Genomic DNA, 16,385 nt, shown 5'->3' with positions numbered 1-16,385 from the left:
ACAAAACTGGCGCGTCTAATGCAGCAGCAAGCACGCAGCAATTCTGATTTCGAGGAGACGTGGCGGCTGAACGTGCAATACGGCTTCTTAGCGGGTAGCAATGGACCGCAAGATTCGTGTGCAGTACACCTCAGGGGCATGGCCTGCCTTTCCTGCGTAGGTGCCCAGGCGGTGCAGATTCAGGCTATGGCCCAACGAATCCGTACTCTGCGCATTCGCAGACCGAGGTAGTCGGCGTCGCATTCTTTGGAAGCCGCGCGCCGTCAAGAGTATAGATCCGCGCTACAACCCTAAGCGGAGACTTACTCGCGAATGCACGCCAACTTTGCTGACCTTTTGCGCACAAATCGCATGCAAAGGCTACCCCGTGCACGCTCAATCCCCAGCCCCAGTGCGGCGCAGACCAAGCCTTAGCCAGCACAAAACTAGCATTCTCGTCGCGCCCCAGTGTTCTCGCACTCGCCCGATTGGGGGTAATACATACTGCGAGCCGCAGAATGGACGGCTCCTATCTACCACCTTAGGCCGCATCGGAAGTCGCACCTTCGCCGGCAAAACCGCCCAGCACGAACCCGTCCGCCCATCCCAAATACCCAAACCTCACTTCAGCAGCAAATACTTCTTGGAGCGCATTGTGAAATAGTACGCCAGGCCGCCCCCCACGGCCCCCGTGACCGCCAGCACGCCGATTACGATGCCTGCAATCGCGCCCCCGCCCAGACGGTCCGACGGCGACGGCGACTCCCCAGCGGCCGACACGCACAGATCCCCGAAGGCCTCGTAGCCCTCCGCGCAGGCGCCGCACGCCCCCGCGGCATCCAGCAGAACGTGCGGCAGACAGGCGCCGCAGCCGCCGTTCTGGCCCGAACAGACCGCGCAGTTCTTCGCGCTCCCGCACTTGCAGGCCGAGGTGGAGTGGACGTCGCAGGACGCCGGGGCGCCGTTCCGGCAGTACTGGCCCTCTGCCAGATTCGCGCACTTCGGTGTGCACTGGCCGTCGACAGTCAGGACGGTGTTGGTGCCGTTGCCGCTGCAGGCAACGCAGAACGCGGCGGAGGTGCAGCGCAGGCATCCCGCGAAGCACGGCGCACAGCGCCCCGAGGCGGCGTCGCAGAAGCCCAGGTTGATGTCCGCGCAGTCCTTGTGCGCCGTGCAGCGCATGCGGCAGGTCGCGTTCTCGAGCACAAGGCCATCCTGGCAGGTCAGGCAGTGCGCCGCGTCGGTCTGGCACGTTTTGCAGCTCGCGTCGCACGCGGGGCACAGGCCGGCGGCGCTGAGGTAGGTGCCGGGGAGGCATTGCGAGCACTTATTGCCACCGCAGGCCGCGCAGTTTGGCGTTGGGATGTCGGCGGTGCAGTTGCAGCCCTGGCCTGGGGCGATGGTCCCGGAGGCGCAGGACTTGCAGGCTACCTCCTCGGTGCCAGATGCAGGGCAGAACGTGCCAGCTAGGCACATGTCGATCGTGTTGGTGCACTTTCCAGCCTCGGACATTCGATTGGATTTGTTTTATATGTGGGTACCATAGTATAATAACTGCGCTCATCGTTAGGAGTGGGAGTAAAGCAAGTGGCGCACCCGCGCTAAGGCTGGGGCGTGGCTAGCTTAAGCAAGCATTCCCTTCTGGAAGGCAGGTTAGCTGTTATGCGCGCACTGCGGCCTTTGAGCTGCGCAACTGCGCCTTCCCGAAGCGGCTCCAAGCGCCACTTTCAGCAGCAGTCGGCAGCGAGGTGCGTGGGCATTTATGCAGCCTGGCCAGGATGCGCTGTGCAGCCGCAAGGTCGCCTGCCTCGCAAAACTCCCATTTGCGTTATAGGAGAGGCTTCCGCCCCTTATACCTCCCATGCGGTAATATTATCTCCAAAACCCCTTCCCTATTCCGGTTTTTCGTCCCCGCTTAGTATTCAAACTCCACCGAGCGGAGTGGTTTGCTTCCGTCTACAGTACCGTAATACTATGGCAAACTCACTATCCGCGGACGCCCAGAATGGAGGGTTTCAAAGCCAAAAACCAGTACGCCCTGCAGCTCATCTTCTCGGCCCGGCCCGGGACGGTCGTCGAGAGCCTGCGCTCGCCTCGGATGGCCACCACGCCCCGCGTCAGCTCGCGGGACTACGTGAGCGGCTTCAAGACCTTCGAGGCGGCCGAGGGCTCCGAGTGACACTTTAGTTCCTTCCAGCGCGCGGAGCGGACACCGCAAATCTCTCTTTTACCGCTCCTGCGAGGGCCGGTTTGTTCGCGTCCGGCTCCGAATCGTATACTTAGTAGCAGCCAGAATGATGTTCGCCGTACTCTGCCAGGCCTGCTACCCCGCCACCTACGACAACGAGGCTCCCGCGGAGGCGGACGCCGGCGTGCACGTCATGCTCACGCCCGCTGGCCTGAGCCGCTACGCAACAGCGAACGTCAACGCTGCCCTGCGGGACCTGATCGCCAGCCTGCAGATCCCGACGCTCGCCTTCCGCATCGCGGGATTCGACGTGGAGCTCAGCGGCGGCCGGTTCAGCGCGATCACCGTCGGAGGCGTGTCCTTCCGGCTCGTCGCGGATGAGGCCTACCTGCGGATCGCAAACACCTCGCTCGCCTTCCTCTTCCAGCTCGCCATCACCCAGCGCAGCTTCCCCTACCTGCAGGACGCGGGGACGCTGGAGATCGCGATCGAGGACCTCGCGGCCGGCGCCTACGTGGAGGTGCGCTTCCCCGACCCGGCGTGCAGGGCCCGGTACCAGCTCGCCCCCGTCCGCGCGCAGCTGCAGGTGAAGACCTTCCGCGTCAAGTTCCGGTGCGGGCTGCAGGTGATCCTGAACGCCCTCAGCGGCCTCCTCACCTCCGTCATCGAGGCCCAGCTGAACGGCGAGCTCGGGGACACGCTGCTCACGAGCATCAGCGAGGGGCTGCTGGGGATGCTCGCGAGCATGCCGCAGGAGTCCCGCAGCGTGGCCTCGGCGGACGTCATCAGCGACCAGCGGCCCTTCGCGGGGATCGAGGTGCGCGGCGGACTCCTGCACGTCGCCTACACGGGCCAGCGGGCGATGCTGGAGCCCGTGACCCGCCGGTGTGAGGGCTGGTTCGATGCCGAGATCGCGCCGCCGCCGGCCTACTACTCGAACAGCGACGTGCAGTACCTGCTCGAGCGGAGCGTGTTCAACGCGGGCTTCGCGCTGTACCTGCAGAGGCCCAGCAACCGCGCGGTCAGCGAGCGCGTGGCCATCGCGAACCTGACGCTGCTGGAGTTCCGCAACACCGGGGCGCGGCTCCGCGTGGACGTCGAGGCGGACGGGCGGTCAGAGGCGCTGCTGTACCTGGAGCCCGTGGTGCTGACCAGCACGCGCGGCGGGACCGGAGTATTCGGCATCAGCCTGGCGCACCTGGTCTCGTCCCCGACGCTGCTGACCGCGGCCGAGGTCGCCTTGCTGGAGGCCCACGTCGCCGCCAGCTTCGCCCCCTACGACTACTCGGTGGACAACGTGCTGGGCGCGGTGCTCTCGAGCCAGGTCGTCTGCTACGTGGACCGCAGCTGGGTGCACATCGGCGTCGACTTGGGTGCTGAGTGAGAGTTTGCTGCCGCACTTCGCCTTTCTGCCAGCGCCCAGCTCTGCAGGCCTGCCGCCACGGTTGAATCAACTGCTCACTCGCGCCTATCCGCCCTCACCTGCGGTCCTTGAAGCGGCGGTCCACCTTCCTGAGTAGCCTCTTGGGGGCGTTGGCGGCGAGGAAGGCCTCGAGCGCTGCGAGCCGCTCCTGGGTCTGGAGGATGAGGGCGTCGTGCGCGCCACGGTCCTGGAGCAGCTTCCGCGCGAGGAGGTGGTGCTGGGTAAGGTCGAACATGAGCTGCCTGCGCGCGACGCCGTGGTCCCGCGCCTCGACCACCTCCATGCCCTCCGGCACGACCTCCTGCTCCACAGTGGCGTTCATGGCCCTCCGCGCGCTGGCCGCATCGTCGGTGCACACACGCAGGTGGGGACCTCGGGTGAGCGCGTGCACCTGGTGGTTGCGGGCGTGCTGGCCGTGGTGCTCCCAGGCGGGCTGGTTGTGCGCGAATGACATTCGGAGCGGCAGTGGAAAGTGATCGAATACCTCAGATATAGGCGATGTCCCTCTCGACCTTCGCCACGGCCCTGCTCTTCACCGCGCGCACCACCATCACCGCTGCCGCAGCGAGCACGCAGACGCCTAGGGCCACCCCCACGGCGATGCCCGCGATGGAGCCCGCACCCAGCCTGTTCACCACGGCCGCCGCCGGGCACGCGCCCTGCTCGCAGACGACGCCCTCACCGCAGTGGGTCTTCCCCCCGCACAGGCAGGCGGCCCCGTGGATGTCCGCCTGGTGGCCGTCCGCGCACGCCGAGCAGCGGTCGGGCTGGAGCTTGGTGCAGCCCGTGCACCCGGCGATGGCGAGGCAGGCGTCGTCCCTGATGCAGGTCTTGCGGTCCAGGGACACCGTGAAGCCCGCCTCGCAGGCGTAGCAGAGCCTGTTGTCGAGGTAGGTGCAGCTGCTGCAGTCTGGGATCAGCTCGGGCGCGCTGAGGCAGGCGTTTTTGCGCACACACACCCTCGCGTAGAGGGCGCAGGAGTGCCCCGTGTCGCAGCCCGTACCGGACCCGGGGTGGCACTCGCACACGGTCCCGGTAGTGTTCGGGGCGAGGTTGTACTCGCACCTGCCGCACAGCGCGGAGTCGACCAGATGGCAGCCCGAGCACCCGGCGATGGCGCGGCATGTCTCGTTGGAGGCGCAGAGCCCGGTCTTCAAGTCGAGCGCGAACCCCTGCCGGCACGTGACGCAGACTGCGCGGTCGTGGATGGAGCAGAAGGTGCAGTTGACGTCGCTCTTGCAGGTGTCGCTGGGGATGCAGCCACCCTTCGTGGGGGAGCACCCGAACCTGCTGGGGCACTTCTAGCCGGAGCCCACCTCGCACTCGCAGACGGAGCCGTTCGCGGACGGGTGCAGGCCAGATAGGCACTTTGCACACTTGGATGGAGCCTCAGGGTTGCAGGCGTTGCAGTATTTGATCCCCTTGCACGGGGCCAAGCTGGCACACGCGGTGCCGTCGTCGGAGAGGAACATGCCCGTGACGCATTTGTAGCACTTGCGGTGGTCCTTGAAGGTGCAGTGTGTGCAGTTATCGATTTTGTAGCACTCGTGCTTATCTACACAGATCCCTGCTTCCTGGGCGCACGACTGACCATTGGGGCAGCCGATACCAGAGCCCTTGGCACACTCGCACTTTTTGGTGCTGGAGTTGTAGTTGAGGTACGCAGAACAGGTCGCGCATTCTGTCGGGTCTGCGATGGAGCACTCGTTGCAGTTAAGCACTTCGGCGCAAGACATTTGGGGAGTGGTAAAAGTAACAAAATTCATTTTCTAATTATTTATCGAACTTGTAAGATTGGAAAATTGTCCCCGGGAAAGTTATACTTATAATGCAAATGCTGAAAACATATAAATTATAGAAAATTAAAATAATACAATATTTTATTTATAACAATTTTATAGTATTATAATGATATCAGCAAGTTATAGTAAAATTAAGTTAAAAATATTAAATATTACATAAAATCATGATATTCTATAAACTTATTTAATGGATTTGAATAATTTTACTGGTCAAATATTAATTATATAAATCTATGATAACTATAACATAAGATATAATTATTAAATAAAAATAGAAGTATGAAGCTAATGCTAAATTTTAAAGTTCCACACCTGGGAAACCAGTACCTACCTTCTGCTGGGAAGACGGAGTGCGCCTGTCTGGCGGTGATGTTCCCTAAATAGAACTTAGAAATTATCGGCAGGTTCATCGATGGTGAGGATGGTGATACAGAGAAAGCAATAATCAAAGCGAGGCTGGGTAAGCTGTGGGGGTGCGAGTACGAGGTAGTGATCAGTAAAACTCCTGGGACGAAGAAGTGGGAGTTACAGCAGTGAAGCAAAAGGGCTCAACGCATATCTCGGTGCCCAAATCTGATCAGAAGAATAAATACATCCCGAGTGAATTAAGGTTTGCGGCACTAACGTCGGCTGGGCGAGTGGACCGACCAAGTGCAGAAACTGGGTTTGCATATATGGATAATATACAATTTTAAAACCATACCCTTTCAAATGCAGAGGCAGCTCAATAAACTGTTCGAGAAAATCTTCGACGCGTTTGATACTTCTGGTGATGGGCGTATTAACGTGCGAGAGCTCTGGCGCTTTCTCCGAGAGTTGGGTGTGAACATGACTACTATGGATATCGTAAACATCATTACGCTGTTCGACGAGAATAACGACGGCCTGCTCGATAAGCCGGAGTTCAACCACTTCATGTACGTGGCAATGAACTCGAACCCGGAGAACCTCCCGGCCATGCTATTCTTTGCCGCTGACACTGACCATTCTGGGACGGTGGACTCGCGCGAGTTCATTAAGATAATGATGAAGCTCGGATGTAAGCTACCAAAGGAGGAGCTCCTCCACCTTCTCCTGCAGTTCACAGACTCTCCAGATCAGTCTATTAGTTACCTGCGTTTCGTGGACCTTGTTACCGAGTTCATTAAAGACTGAGTGACCATTCCAAAATGCACTTTACAAAATCCATTTAGATAGCATTCGGTCACGAGAAGATCCCTAGAGCCCTCCTTACCACCTAAACGACAGGTGTTCTTAGAATATGCCTCACCACCCTATCATAGGAAGCTCTGTTGTCCCTGCTGCGTTGCTTGCGGCTCGGCATGTCTGGCCTTAGCGAGATCTCACTAGGGTTTGGCGATAATTAGGACCTTTTTGATGCCGGATCACGTCACAAATATATGTATGTAAATAATATATATTTCACCACTCACTAAAGCGAGATATCAAAACTGCGGTTACAGCATCTTCAGGAATTCTGCCATTATGAATTTTTTAATATACAAGTTCACATTAATTTAACACCTCATTTTTGTTAGTTTCATAATATTATTATGCAAATTATTTTCCTTAATGAACTATGGTTAGAGCTCGAATCGCTCCATCTAAAACCCTCTAAAATAGATATTAATCAAGTGGGTCTGATTTTAAAACACTAGATTATTACGTATCAACATTTCGAGGAGTTACTATTCCTTTTACAATTTCAACGCTTTAAATATCCTCACAAACTTTAACATTATTATTTTTGTATGATGAAATAAGAATATTATGTTGTTATTATAATTCTTTATATCTTTATTAAAGATCAAAAAGTTCATCTAATGAAGGGTTTTATGTTTCTTATTATTTGGTTTATTTTAAAGTGTTCGTTACCTTAATTCTTTTAATATACTTGCGTTTAATTCCAAATTTTCCTTTTCGTAACATTTTAACTTTTTCTTTTAGTCCATAGTATCTGACTGCCTTCTTTTTACCAGAATACGTAGGAATATCAAGAAAACTTACTGTTTACTAGGCATATTTTTATATTTTATGTTGTGTTTTTAATTTTTTATTTAATACTTTGTGAGCAATCATTAGTTCTAAATTTATTTATAAAGGAGACAAATTTTCTAATAAGGATTATGGAAATATACTTAGGCGCTAAATAGATTTCATAAAGGCTTTATATCTTTGCCCACATATATAATCTACAAAATCGTTTATAAAAGAATCCACAGTTAAACTCATAATCGATGAACATTTCATAACCAATTATACTATAGAATTTTATAATAGAGCTATAATACGATCTATGTTTGCTATCTAGTGTAAATAGTTTAAAACTATATTTGTGGTTTCTAGGCCTAAATATTGATGTTCAGGCGCTAAATGCATCATCAAATCCCGTTATCTTTTATTAAGATGATATTTATCGCATATATCTTCATATATCTATTTATTTATTACTAATTTTTGTGGATTTTCACCTATTTCCATTGAGAAATTGAAAAATTTCTGAAATTCAGGTGTTACTATATCTCTTTACAAGCTAAAATTATTTCCTTTTAAATTTAATACCTATAATTAACTAGAATCAGATAGAGCTCCAAATAAGCCTTTGATTTAACCATTAGTCATCTTATTCTCGCTTAAATCCAGCCAAGAGATACCACGTAATGTCTATCTTGCAACTACACGTTATGGGAAAGTACAAACTTTCTATGCTCCATGCATTTTTAAGATAAATATATCTAATTTTTAATCTGTTGCAGTTTTGACTAATTCAATTTGTTTCTTGATATATATTGCTAAACTCTTTATATGAATCCCATCAAGAGAGCACGATCGAAGTGATAATGTACTGATTTTATTAGACTTAAGAAATATATTAAGTAAAAAAGAAAAGCATTCTACAGATTATTAACAGTAATCTAAAATGATAACTTATAGATTTTAATTAGGAGAGAAATCTGGTACAAACGATAGCCTCGGCATATTATACAGAGCAATCACCTACAATTTATCCATGGTACTAATATGACTTAAAATAACCTGAATAATTTCCATATATATACTTGTACGTTTTTGTGAGTAGGCTACAGGTTTTATGTGGCAAGGCGGTAGCTCGATGAGGTTGTCCTGTTCGCTGCCTGGCTAGTTGAGGAACCCTTAGCTAAAGTTAACAGTTTGCTCGTGACGTGATCCGGCATCAAAAAGGTCCTAATTATCGCCAAACCCTAGTGAGATCTCGCTAAGGCCAGACATGCCGAGCCGCAAGCAACGCAGCAGGGACAACAGAGCTTCCTATGATAGGGTGGTGAGGCATATTCTAAGAACACCTGTCGTTTAGGTGGTAAGGAGGGCTCTAGGGATCTTCTCGTGACCGAATGCTATCTAAATGGATTTTGTAAAGTGCATTTTGGAATGGTCACTCAGTCTTTAATGAACTCGGTAACAAGGTCCACGAAACGCAGGTAACTAATAGACTGATCTGGAGAGTCTGTGAACTGCAGGAGAAGGTGGAGGAGCTCCTCCTTTGGTAGCTTACATCCGAGCTTCATCATTATCTTAATGAACTCGCGCGAGTCCACCGTCCCAGAATGGTCAGTGTCAGCGGCAAAGAATAGCATGGCCGGGAGGTTCTCCGGGTTCGAGTTCATTGCCACGTACATGAAGTGGTTGAACTCCGGCTTATCGAGCAGGCCGTCGTTATTCTCGTCGAACAGCGTAATGATGTTTACGATATCCATAGTAGTCATGTTCACACCCAACTCTCGGAGAAAGCGCCAGAGCTCTCGCACGTTAATACGCCCATCACCAGAAGTATCAAACGCGTCGAAGATTTTCTCGAACAGTTTATTGAGCTGCCTCTGCATTTGAAAGGGTATGGTTTTAAAATTGTATATTATCCATATATGCAAACCCAGTTTCTGCACTTGGTCGGTCCACTCGCCCAGCCGACGTTAGTGCCGCAAACCTTAATTCACTCGGGATGTATTTATTCTTCTGATCAGATTTGGGCACCGAGATATGCGTTGAGCCCTTTTGCTTCACTGCTGTAACTCCCACTTCTTCGTCCCAGGAGTTTTACTGATCACTACCTCGTACTCGCACCCCCACAGCTTACCCAGCCTCGCTTTGATTATTGCTTTCTCTGTATCACCATCCTCACCATCGATGAACCTGCCGATAATTTCTAAGTTCTATTTAGGGAACATCACCGCCAGACAGGCGCACTCCGTCTTCCCAGCAGAAGGTAGGTACTGGTTTCCCAGGCGCCGGATCTCAACGTGCTGGAAGCACTGTCTTTACAGTAGCTAAAGTTTCTATTCTGATACTGCAGATATCATTTTTTCATTCTCTATTTTCTGGCCAGGTACTATTTTTTTAGTATTTGAAACAATACTAAATCGAGAATCATCGAGTGTGATCCATATATTTTCATCATCGTGAAAAAGATTATGTTCTAATGCATTATTCTAGATTCGTGAATCAAGATAGGATCGAATCAAATCTATCATAATATTTTGCTGCTCCGATAGCTAGTTCAATGCTTTATTAAAATCATGATCTTTAAAGAATTCATTTTATTTGTTATCTATAAATGGAAGCGTCAGAACTTTTCCACGAAAATTTCTACTAGGATTTGATAGATATTTAATATATAGAAAATTAACAATAATCTTGCTAGCTGGCGATGTGGCAGAGTTAATGTTATTAAATTTTTAATTAGGAGCAGACAGGTGCAAAAGGTTACAGAATATTTTAAACGGTTTGGTTATTATCGTATAATCATTAGAGATTCTTATATTTTTTGTTAAATTACAACTTTATTCTACCAGAGCATAATAATGGAAGATATCAGATCTATTCTCACTTAGCGAAATCCATTTTAGTCCTATAAAAGAATCAATATCAATTTGATCGATAGGTGCTTATTTAATAATCATAATTTATTCATGTATTGTATCTTTTATGATATCAAATCTCTGATTTTTTGTTTATAAGAATATGATAATGGGGTGATAAAATTCTATCTTGTTATTAAAATAAGCAGGTTGGGCAGTTAGTTAATCAAGGTAAGTAAGAAGGTTAGAAAGAGATAATGCTGGAATATTAATTTGAGGAGTTAGCATTTTATTAATGAAGTGGTAATAAACACTTAATAGACACATAATATTGTGTATAAAGTCATATTATATAAATTTATATATAATATAGTTTATAATTAAGGTAAATATATACTGTGTACAATAAAATAATTATATATTTAATTTCATCTACTTTCCGCAATATTTAAATGCCAGAAGAACCTAAAAAGAACGTATTCCGTTGCGAAACGCTTATCAACAATTGGTATGAAGAGCGTGCCATACGTGAGGCTATTATAGAAGGTTATTTGGTTAAAAAATAACAAAGTGACTAAAAAGCTGCATTATTGGCAGCAGAGTAGCATAATCTGACAGCCCCGGTTGCTCTTACTAAAGGAAAGTTAGTGTGCAATAATGATAACCTATTAGTTATTAATCACAACTAACGCCCACTTTCTATATCAGTCGATCCACGATATACTTCACGCGAATATGAATCAGCTTTTATTACTTCACTTTCAGCTGAAATTGGGGCAGGAAATCGTCATGTATTCACTATTGAAAGAGTTAAATCTCTAGTCTAAAATAAATTCGGAACTAGATCTGATATGCAATAAACAGATGATCCATGCATTCGCTTTGGCGAAAGATTCATTTTAACAGCATAATAATCTATGATAGATTTCTTGAAAAATGGAAAATTTGCTGGTTAGAAGTTCGTATTAGGTTGTCCAAAAACAATGACAGGTGGTTAATGCCCACTTATTTTAGGATAATACAAAGAGCTTGGCTTTGCTGCCGAATTTATGTTAGAACCTTTTTAAGCATCAGAAAGACTCGAAAAATAAGGTTAAACTGTTCATTACGATGATATTGTACTTTTAAGACACTGTGCATCTGGATAGTGTATTGGTAGTCATCCAGATGGCCCTAAGAAGGAAATAATGGATTTTAAGATCGAAGAGTTTTAAGTTTAATGTAAAAGTTATCTGAATGTTCATAAACACGAAGACTAATGCAATTGTATTACTTTAACTGTTGGTGGCGATGGAGATGAAGAGTGATAATTTTATTTTATTTTTTATTAATATATAATATATAATATATAATATATAATATATAATAACAACAATTTCACCTAATAAAACCACTGTAAAGATCACAATTCCTATCTTTTGCACTAATTACCAAAATAACCAAATATACACAATCAATGATTTGCACTCAACCCTACCCTGCCTCAAATTATTCAACGTATTTAAGTTTTCTCAGTTTGTGCTCTTTAAAACCCATTTTGCTACGCTCACTATCAAAATTTCCATATCTGTACAGTGATATGAAAAACGACACAAAAACGAGTCCCATCTGAACAGAAACTACGCTGATGACGCTAACCACAAACTACTTATTTGCGTCTTAAATTATGCCACTGACGACCTAAAAAATGCTCTAATTTAGACTGCTTGCCAGCGAGCTCCCAAACGTTCTCGAGAGCGGGGGAAACCCGCAGACGTACTAAGATAGCGACCTGGGCACGCATGTCAAAAGGAGCGCAAAAGTATGCTGCTGGACCCAAATTGAGAAGAAAATGTAGACAAAAAACATAACCAGACCGCCGTATTTAAACTAGAAAACGCCTGCAAATACACCCATACTGACGATCAGAATCGCGTAAACGCTGGGAATCAATATCCTAGAAACTATCTTTTTGGCCAAAAAGTTGTTCGCAAAAGTGCTGGCAACGCCAAATGCGGACCCGATTGAGCTAATGGCCCCAATAACGGCCTCTGGAAAGCCGGTAAATTTCATAATTTGGGGGATCAGAAATTGTAAGGAAATCGTGTTTGTGAAATTCAGCGTGTTCGTCAATAAGACGTCTACTAGCGGATTCTTCAGAAGCCCAAGAGGCATAATCGGCGATTTCGCGCGTTTTTCGGAATAGTAAAAAGCGACGCATCCAAGAATAAAAATCACAAAAAGTACGCCTGAAACTATATATTACTAAAGCGTCAGAAAGGTAAAAAGCGTTGTGAAGCCCACCAGCAGAATTGCTAGCGAAAATGACCCTAAAAAATCGAAGTTAGACCAGATTCCGACACGCGGAAGCTGAGAAAATGGTATCGAAAAAATGAGTGAAATGGCACAAAGAATTGCAGGGCAAATTTAAAAAAATTACCAGCCTGCAGCGTCGATAATTAACTGCCCAATAAAGGGATATATCACTTATTGAACCATTCTCAAGATAAGCGTATTAGCAACAGATTGCTCACGTTTTTCATCTGATGGATATGATGAAACGAACATATTGCGCGTAGAGAGAAATCCGGAAGAGGTTGCGCCGATAAATGCACGAAGAATGACTAACGTTATGAAGTTTGTTATAAAAAATGAGATCAAATAAAGCACCATTGTGATAACAAGCAGAATTTGTGTTAGAGTGACTACGCCAACTAGAGATGTCATCTTTGAGAAGGGAATGGATGTGGCTGCAGTTCCTAGGTAATATGAGGTACCTAACCACTGTGCTTGTGAAAATGAGATATTGAGTTCTTGCTGGATTAACGGCAATACCAGTGGAAGCACTGATTCGTCGAACTGATTGACTGAACATACTAAGAAAATGTATGGACACATTGCCCAAAATGTAGAAGAACCTGGAGAATTTTTGGTCCACTACCACCAGCGCTTTTAAACAGGAGACTCATCACTGGTTTATGCGTTGTTGTGTTCTTTCAATTCATTAGAATCTTCATTTGGAGTTTCGTACTATTTTAGCTTTGCCCTCTACATCTATGTGTGCATGTGGCTGATTTAGATGTCTAAAATTGTAGCCTACTATGATTTAGATACAGATGCCTCTATTTGTTTATCGAGTTTAGCTGCTTCTTGCTTTTCTGAAGCCGTCAATAGTGTAATGTTATTTTTTGGCATTTGGAGATTAAATGTTAATATAGATTTATTTAGTAAATATAATTTATAACAAAAATGTGAAAATAATCCTGATAATATCAATAGATTCAGGTGACATTTTATCACTTCATGACGATCTAGAGAAACAAAAATTACTATAGCATCAAAGATCATCATATGGGCCGAGTCCCTTGACCGCGGCCTTTGGTTTTACCCTTAGCAATTGTTTGTGTTTTAGAATAGTATATATTGTGATTGCAACCATAGCTAAACTCGATATAAGACCTACAATAAAAATTTTCTTTTTTAGCCCTTAGTAATTCTCACTATAGTTTGAGGCAGAGTTCAGGGTGAAATCATTATCGTCATTTCGGAACGAAAAGCTGACGGCCGACTTCGACCTGTAGAGCTGGGCAAGTTTTGAGATGCATGCCAAATCCGAGCAGTAGACGCACACCTCCTCCTGCTGGGTAGAGTAGCGCATCGCCTGCGAGAGCTGGTAGTCGTCAAAGGTGACAGTGAATGTGATTTCCGTCTCGTTCACGTACGGGCAGTGCTGGGAGCCTTCGTTCGCAGTGAATGTGCCGCAAATCGCGTCGCTGCGATACGTTCCGAAAACCCCCACCCAGCACGTGCTCCTAACGTCCGTGACCCTGACGGTAGAGTACAGCAAGAGGTTGCTGCCAGCGTCGTAAAAGTAGTAGTGCATCTAGATTTCTAGCCGCGAGAGGTCGTATGTCTGCAGCCGCGAGAGCACCCCGGAGCACACACCGCCGTCCGCGCGGTCATCGCAAATAATGTTTCGGTTGATGACCTAGAACGAGAAGCTCGTCTCGGAGAAGATAATGTTCTCCAGGTTTTCGCCGGTGGTCCTGTCAACGAACTCGTACCGTGCGGTGAAGCCGGTGCTGGTAGCTAGATAGGTTTCGTCCAGCTCCTTCGCGTTCGGCACGGGGTCGGCGGTAAGCGTGAACCGCTGCGCCCAGATGATGAACTGCGGGTCCTAGAACATTGTCGGCAGGGACTCGCTCTCCATGGAGTTGATGAGCACGGTTTGAACAACCGAGACACCCTCCGTCTCGAGTTTGAGGTAGAGCTTTATGTCCTCGTAGAAGTTCTGGATGTACTGCGAAAAGTCGTAGTCGAACGTTACCTCCACAAGATACCCGACGACCGTTTCTGTTATAATGGTATTCCCGTCCTCGTCGACAAGATTTATGTCAATAACGTCCTCCGTTCCATCAATGCGGGTGAGCTTAATGGAGTACTCTGAAAAATCTACCCCAAACTCGGGGCACTCGACGGTGGCGTAGATCTAGAGCTTCGCGCTCTTCGACGCCCAGAACATGTGCGAGCGCGTCGCATCGAAGCACTCCGCGAACTGGGCGTGCGCGATGAGGATCTTCCCGATTGGCAGCGACGTGGCCCGCGTCAGAGACTTCAACTGGACCTGCACGGCCGCTGTCTGCTAGATGAAGTCGCACTGCGTGTCGTTCCCGATAAGGGGGCAGTCGTAGCAGAGCTCCTTGGTGCGCTGGTAGTCGAAGTTCTGGAACTCGCCCCGGATCGTGTAGTCGGGCATGTTAGAGACCTGAATGTCCATGTAGACACCTGGCGGTAGCTGGGCGCAGTCTGGGTCGAATTCCATGTCGAATTCCACACAAAGCTGGCCACGGTCGATATTGGCCACCAGAACGCTGTTGCGCCTGTAGCAATTCTCCAAGACTCTAGGTGGGTACTCCCTTTGCTCGTTTGCTAGGATTTGCTCGGTCAGAATCATGAGTGCCGGCTGAAACAGTGCGACTATCATTTTTTAGATAGTGCTAAACGATTGTCTGTATCCAGAGTGAATATAATACAATTATGGGGTCGCAAATTTTCTATGGCAAAATATTTTGAAAATGTAAAAAGTTGCAGGATTTCAGGCCTAAAGCAGCATCGTAAAATTAATTAAAATTATACAGCAGAAATGCACATTCCATTTAATGATGTTGGTAAAATATCTTCAATATCGCGTTAAAGTGGAAAAGCGTGATGCAGTGGTGATTCGGTGAATATACTAATGTGGGTCAGATAAACCGAGTGCTCAAAAAGACATCATGCTGAGAATAGATGTATAATAGTTAGGATATAATAAATAATATATCAAGATATTGGTATCGATTATTATATAATGGATAGTACATCGAACCATAAATGTATGAATGTCGTGCAATTGGAAAATATATACTGGCACTATCTCTATAAGACTCTGCATTTAGTCTTGCTATCGTATTAAAAGATTCGCAAATGCACAATGTAGCTTGTCTATAGTCTATTATCAAGCGTGCAAACTAATGAAATAGGTTATATTAATTATATAGCTAACTAATCTAAAACATTATAAGTTATATCTAAATTTGAAGTGCCATATTTTGGATATAACTTTGTTCCTTAGCTATTAATTTTATAATAATAAATATGCGCATCGACAGATGTGGTATCATATTTATCTTGGTGCAATTTCTAGCATATATCAAAAAATATCAAGTACAACTTATTAATAATCTAGGGTGGTGTTTCATTTTAGCTAATCGCTAACTTTTTAATTGAATGAAACTCCAAACCTTAGCGGACCAATAGAGAACCTGTTAGATAAGTTGGTTAAAATAAAATAGTATTAAGAAGTACATAATCAACTCGTTATTAATATCAAAAAATAACTCATTCTATAATATCGAAATGTTTGCTATGATTGCACTAAAATATGTTCGCTAAGGATAAATTATATAATCGAAGCATTTACTAAGTAAGCTTTAGAATATAAGCTGTTAGTGGATATGATTTTATGAAATTGTACTTTACTGAATCATATTACTGCATAATATCACGGTAATACTTTCTTATAAACTTGCTGCTCACTGAATACTCAAAATAAACATAGAAGCAGTACTAAATAATATATTTTTGCTATTTCAGTGTTTTATGTTATTTATAATATCACTATAAAGAACCTATTTTCACTGGTA

General features: G+C 46.7%; 12 protein-coding genes across 12 annotated transcripts; 4 read left to right on the top strand and 8 right to left on the bottom strand. All coding sequences in view use genetic code 6, as the record gives it.

The window, feature by feature from the left end:
* Positions 1-600: 600 nt before the first annotated feature.
* On the bottom strand, positions 601-1,491 carry SS50377_27168 (Cysteine-rich membrane protein 2; the record flags this gene model as incomplete). Its single annotated transcript, XM_067910961.1, has 1 exon — positions 601-1,491. One exon carries the CDS (start codon positions 1,489-1,491, stop codon positions 601-603), a length of 891 nt encoding a protein of 296 aa, XP_067761648.1.
* Positions 1,492-2,273: 782 nt separating this feature from the next.
* SS50377_27167 (uncharacterized protein) lies at positions 2,274-3,551 on the top strand (the record flags this gene model as incomplete). The annotated part of the gene is made up of 1 exon (XM_067910960.1): positions 2,274-3,551. One exon carries the CDS (start codon positions 2,274-2,276, stop codon positions 3,549-3,551), a length of 1,278 nt encoding a protein of 425 aa, XP_067761647.1.
* A 94-nt stretch (positions 3,552-3,645) lies between these two features.
* SS50377_27166 (uncharacterized protein) lies at positions 3,646-4,044 on the bottom strand (the record flags this gene model as incomplete). The annotated part of the gene is made up of 1 exon (XM_067910959.1): positions 3,646-4,044. The coding sequence occupies one exon, from the start codon at positions 4,042-4,044 to the stop codon at positions 3,646-3,648; it is 399 nt and encodes a 132-aa protein (XP_067761646.1).
* A 31-nt stretch (positions 4,045-4,075) lies between these two features.
* On the bottom strand, positions 4,076-5,326 carry SS50377_27165 (Cysteine-rich membrane protein 2; the record flags this gene model as incomplete). The annotated part of the gene is made up of 1 exon (XM_067910958.1): positions 4,076-5,326. The coding sequence occupies one exon, from the start codon at positions 5,324-5,326 to the stop codon at positions 4,076-4,078; it is 1,251 nt and encodes a 416-aa protein (XP_067761645.1).
* Positions 5,327-5,671: 345 nt separating this feature from the next.
* On the top strand, positions 5,672-5,929 carry SS50377_27164 (uncharacterized protein; the record flags this gene model as incomplete). The annotated part of the gene is made up of 1 exon (XM_067910957.1): positions 5,672-5,929. One exon carries the CDS (start codon positions 5,672-5,674, stop codon positions 5,927-5,929), a length of 258 nt encoding a protein of 85 aa, XP_067761644.1.
* Positions 5,930-6,103: 174 nt separating this feature from the next.
* On the top strand, positions 6,104-6,547 carry SS50377_27163 (Calmodulin; the record flags this gene model as incomplete). The annotated part of the gene is made up of 1 exon (XM_067910956.1): positions 6,104-6,547. The coding sequence occupies one exon, from the start codon at positions 6,104-6,106 to the stop codon at positions 6,545-6,547; it is 444 nt and encodes a 147-aa protein (XP_067761643.1).
* Positions 6,548-6,814: 267 nt separating this feature from the next.
* SS50377_27162 (uncharacterized protein) lies at positions 6,815-8,794 on the bottom strand (the record flags this gene model as incomplete). Its single annotated transcript, XM_067910955.1, has 1 exon — positions 6,815-8,794. One exon carries the CDS (start codon positions 8,792-8,794, stop codon positions 6,815-6,817), a length of 1,980 nt encoding a protein of 659 aa, XP_067761642.1.
* Positions 8,795-8,808: 14 nt separating this feature from the next.
* SS50377_27161 (Calmodulin) lies at positions 8,809-9,252 on the bottom strand (the record flags this gene model as incomplete). Its single annotated transcript, XM_067910954.1, has 1 exon — positions 8,809-9,252. The coding sequence occupies one exon, from the start codon at positions 9,250-9,252 to the stop codon at positions 8,809-8,811; it is 444 nt and encodes a 147-aa protein (XP_067761641.1).
* Positions 9,253-9,426: 174 nt separating this feature from the next.
* SS50377_27160 (uncharacterized protein) lies at positions 9,427-10,512 on the bottom strand (the record flags this gene model as incomplete). The annotated part of the gene is made up of 1 exon (XM_067910953.1): positions 9,427-10,512. The coding sequence occupies one exon, from the start codon at positions 10,510-10,512 to the stop codon at positions 9,427-9,429; it is 1,086 nt and encodes a 361-aa protein (XP_067761640.1).
* Positions 10,513-10,676: 164 nt separating this feature from the next.
* On the top strand, positions 10,677-11,531 carry SS50377_27159 (uncharacterized protein; the record flags this gene model as incomplete). The annotated part of the gene is made up of 1 exon (XM_067910952.1): positions 10,677-11,531. One exon carries the CDS (start codon positions 10,677-10,679, stop codon positions 11,529-11,531), a length of 855 nt encoding a protein of 284 aa, XP_067761639.1.
* Positions 11,532-11,691: 160 nt separating this feature from the next.
* SS50377_27158 (Major facilitator superfamily protein) lies at positions 11,692-13,398 on the bottom strand (the record flags this gene model as incomplete). The annotated part of the gene is made up of 1 exon (XM_067910951.1): positions 11,692-13,398. The coding sequence occupies one exon, from the start codon at positions 13,396-13,398 to the stop codon at positions 11,692-11,694; it is 1,707 nt and encodes a 568-aa protein (XP_067761638.1).
* Positions 13,399-13,540: 142 nt separating this feature from the next.
* Positions 13,541-15,187, bottom strand: SS50377_27157 (uncharacterized protein; the record flags this gene model as incomplete). Its single annotated transcript, XM_067910950.1, has 1 exon — positions 13,541-15,187. The coding sequence occupies one exon, from the start codon at positions 15,185-15,187 to the stop codon at positions 13,541-13,543; it is 1,647 nt and encodes a 548-aa protein (XP_067761637.1).
* Between the last annotated feature and the right edge of the window lie 1,198 nt (positions 15,188-16,385).

The sequence above is a fragment of the Spironucleus salmonicida genome, chromosome 7 (genome assembly GCF_000497125.1).
Source record: "Spironucleus salmonicida strain ATCC 50377 chromosome 7, whole genome shotgun sequence".
Classification (NCBI taxonomy): Eukaryota; Fornicata; order Diplomonadida; family Hexamitidae; genus Spironucleus; species Spironucleus salmonicida.
The sequence above is the reverse complement of the archived record's forward strand: the minus strand, read 5'-3'. Positions and strand labels throughout refer to the sequence as shown.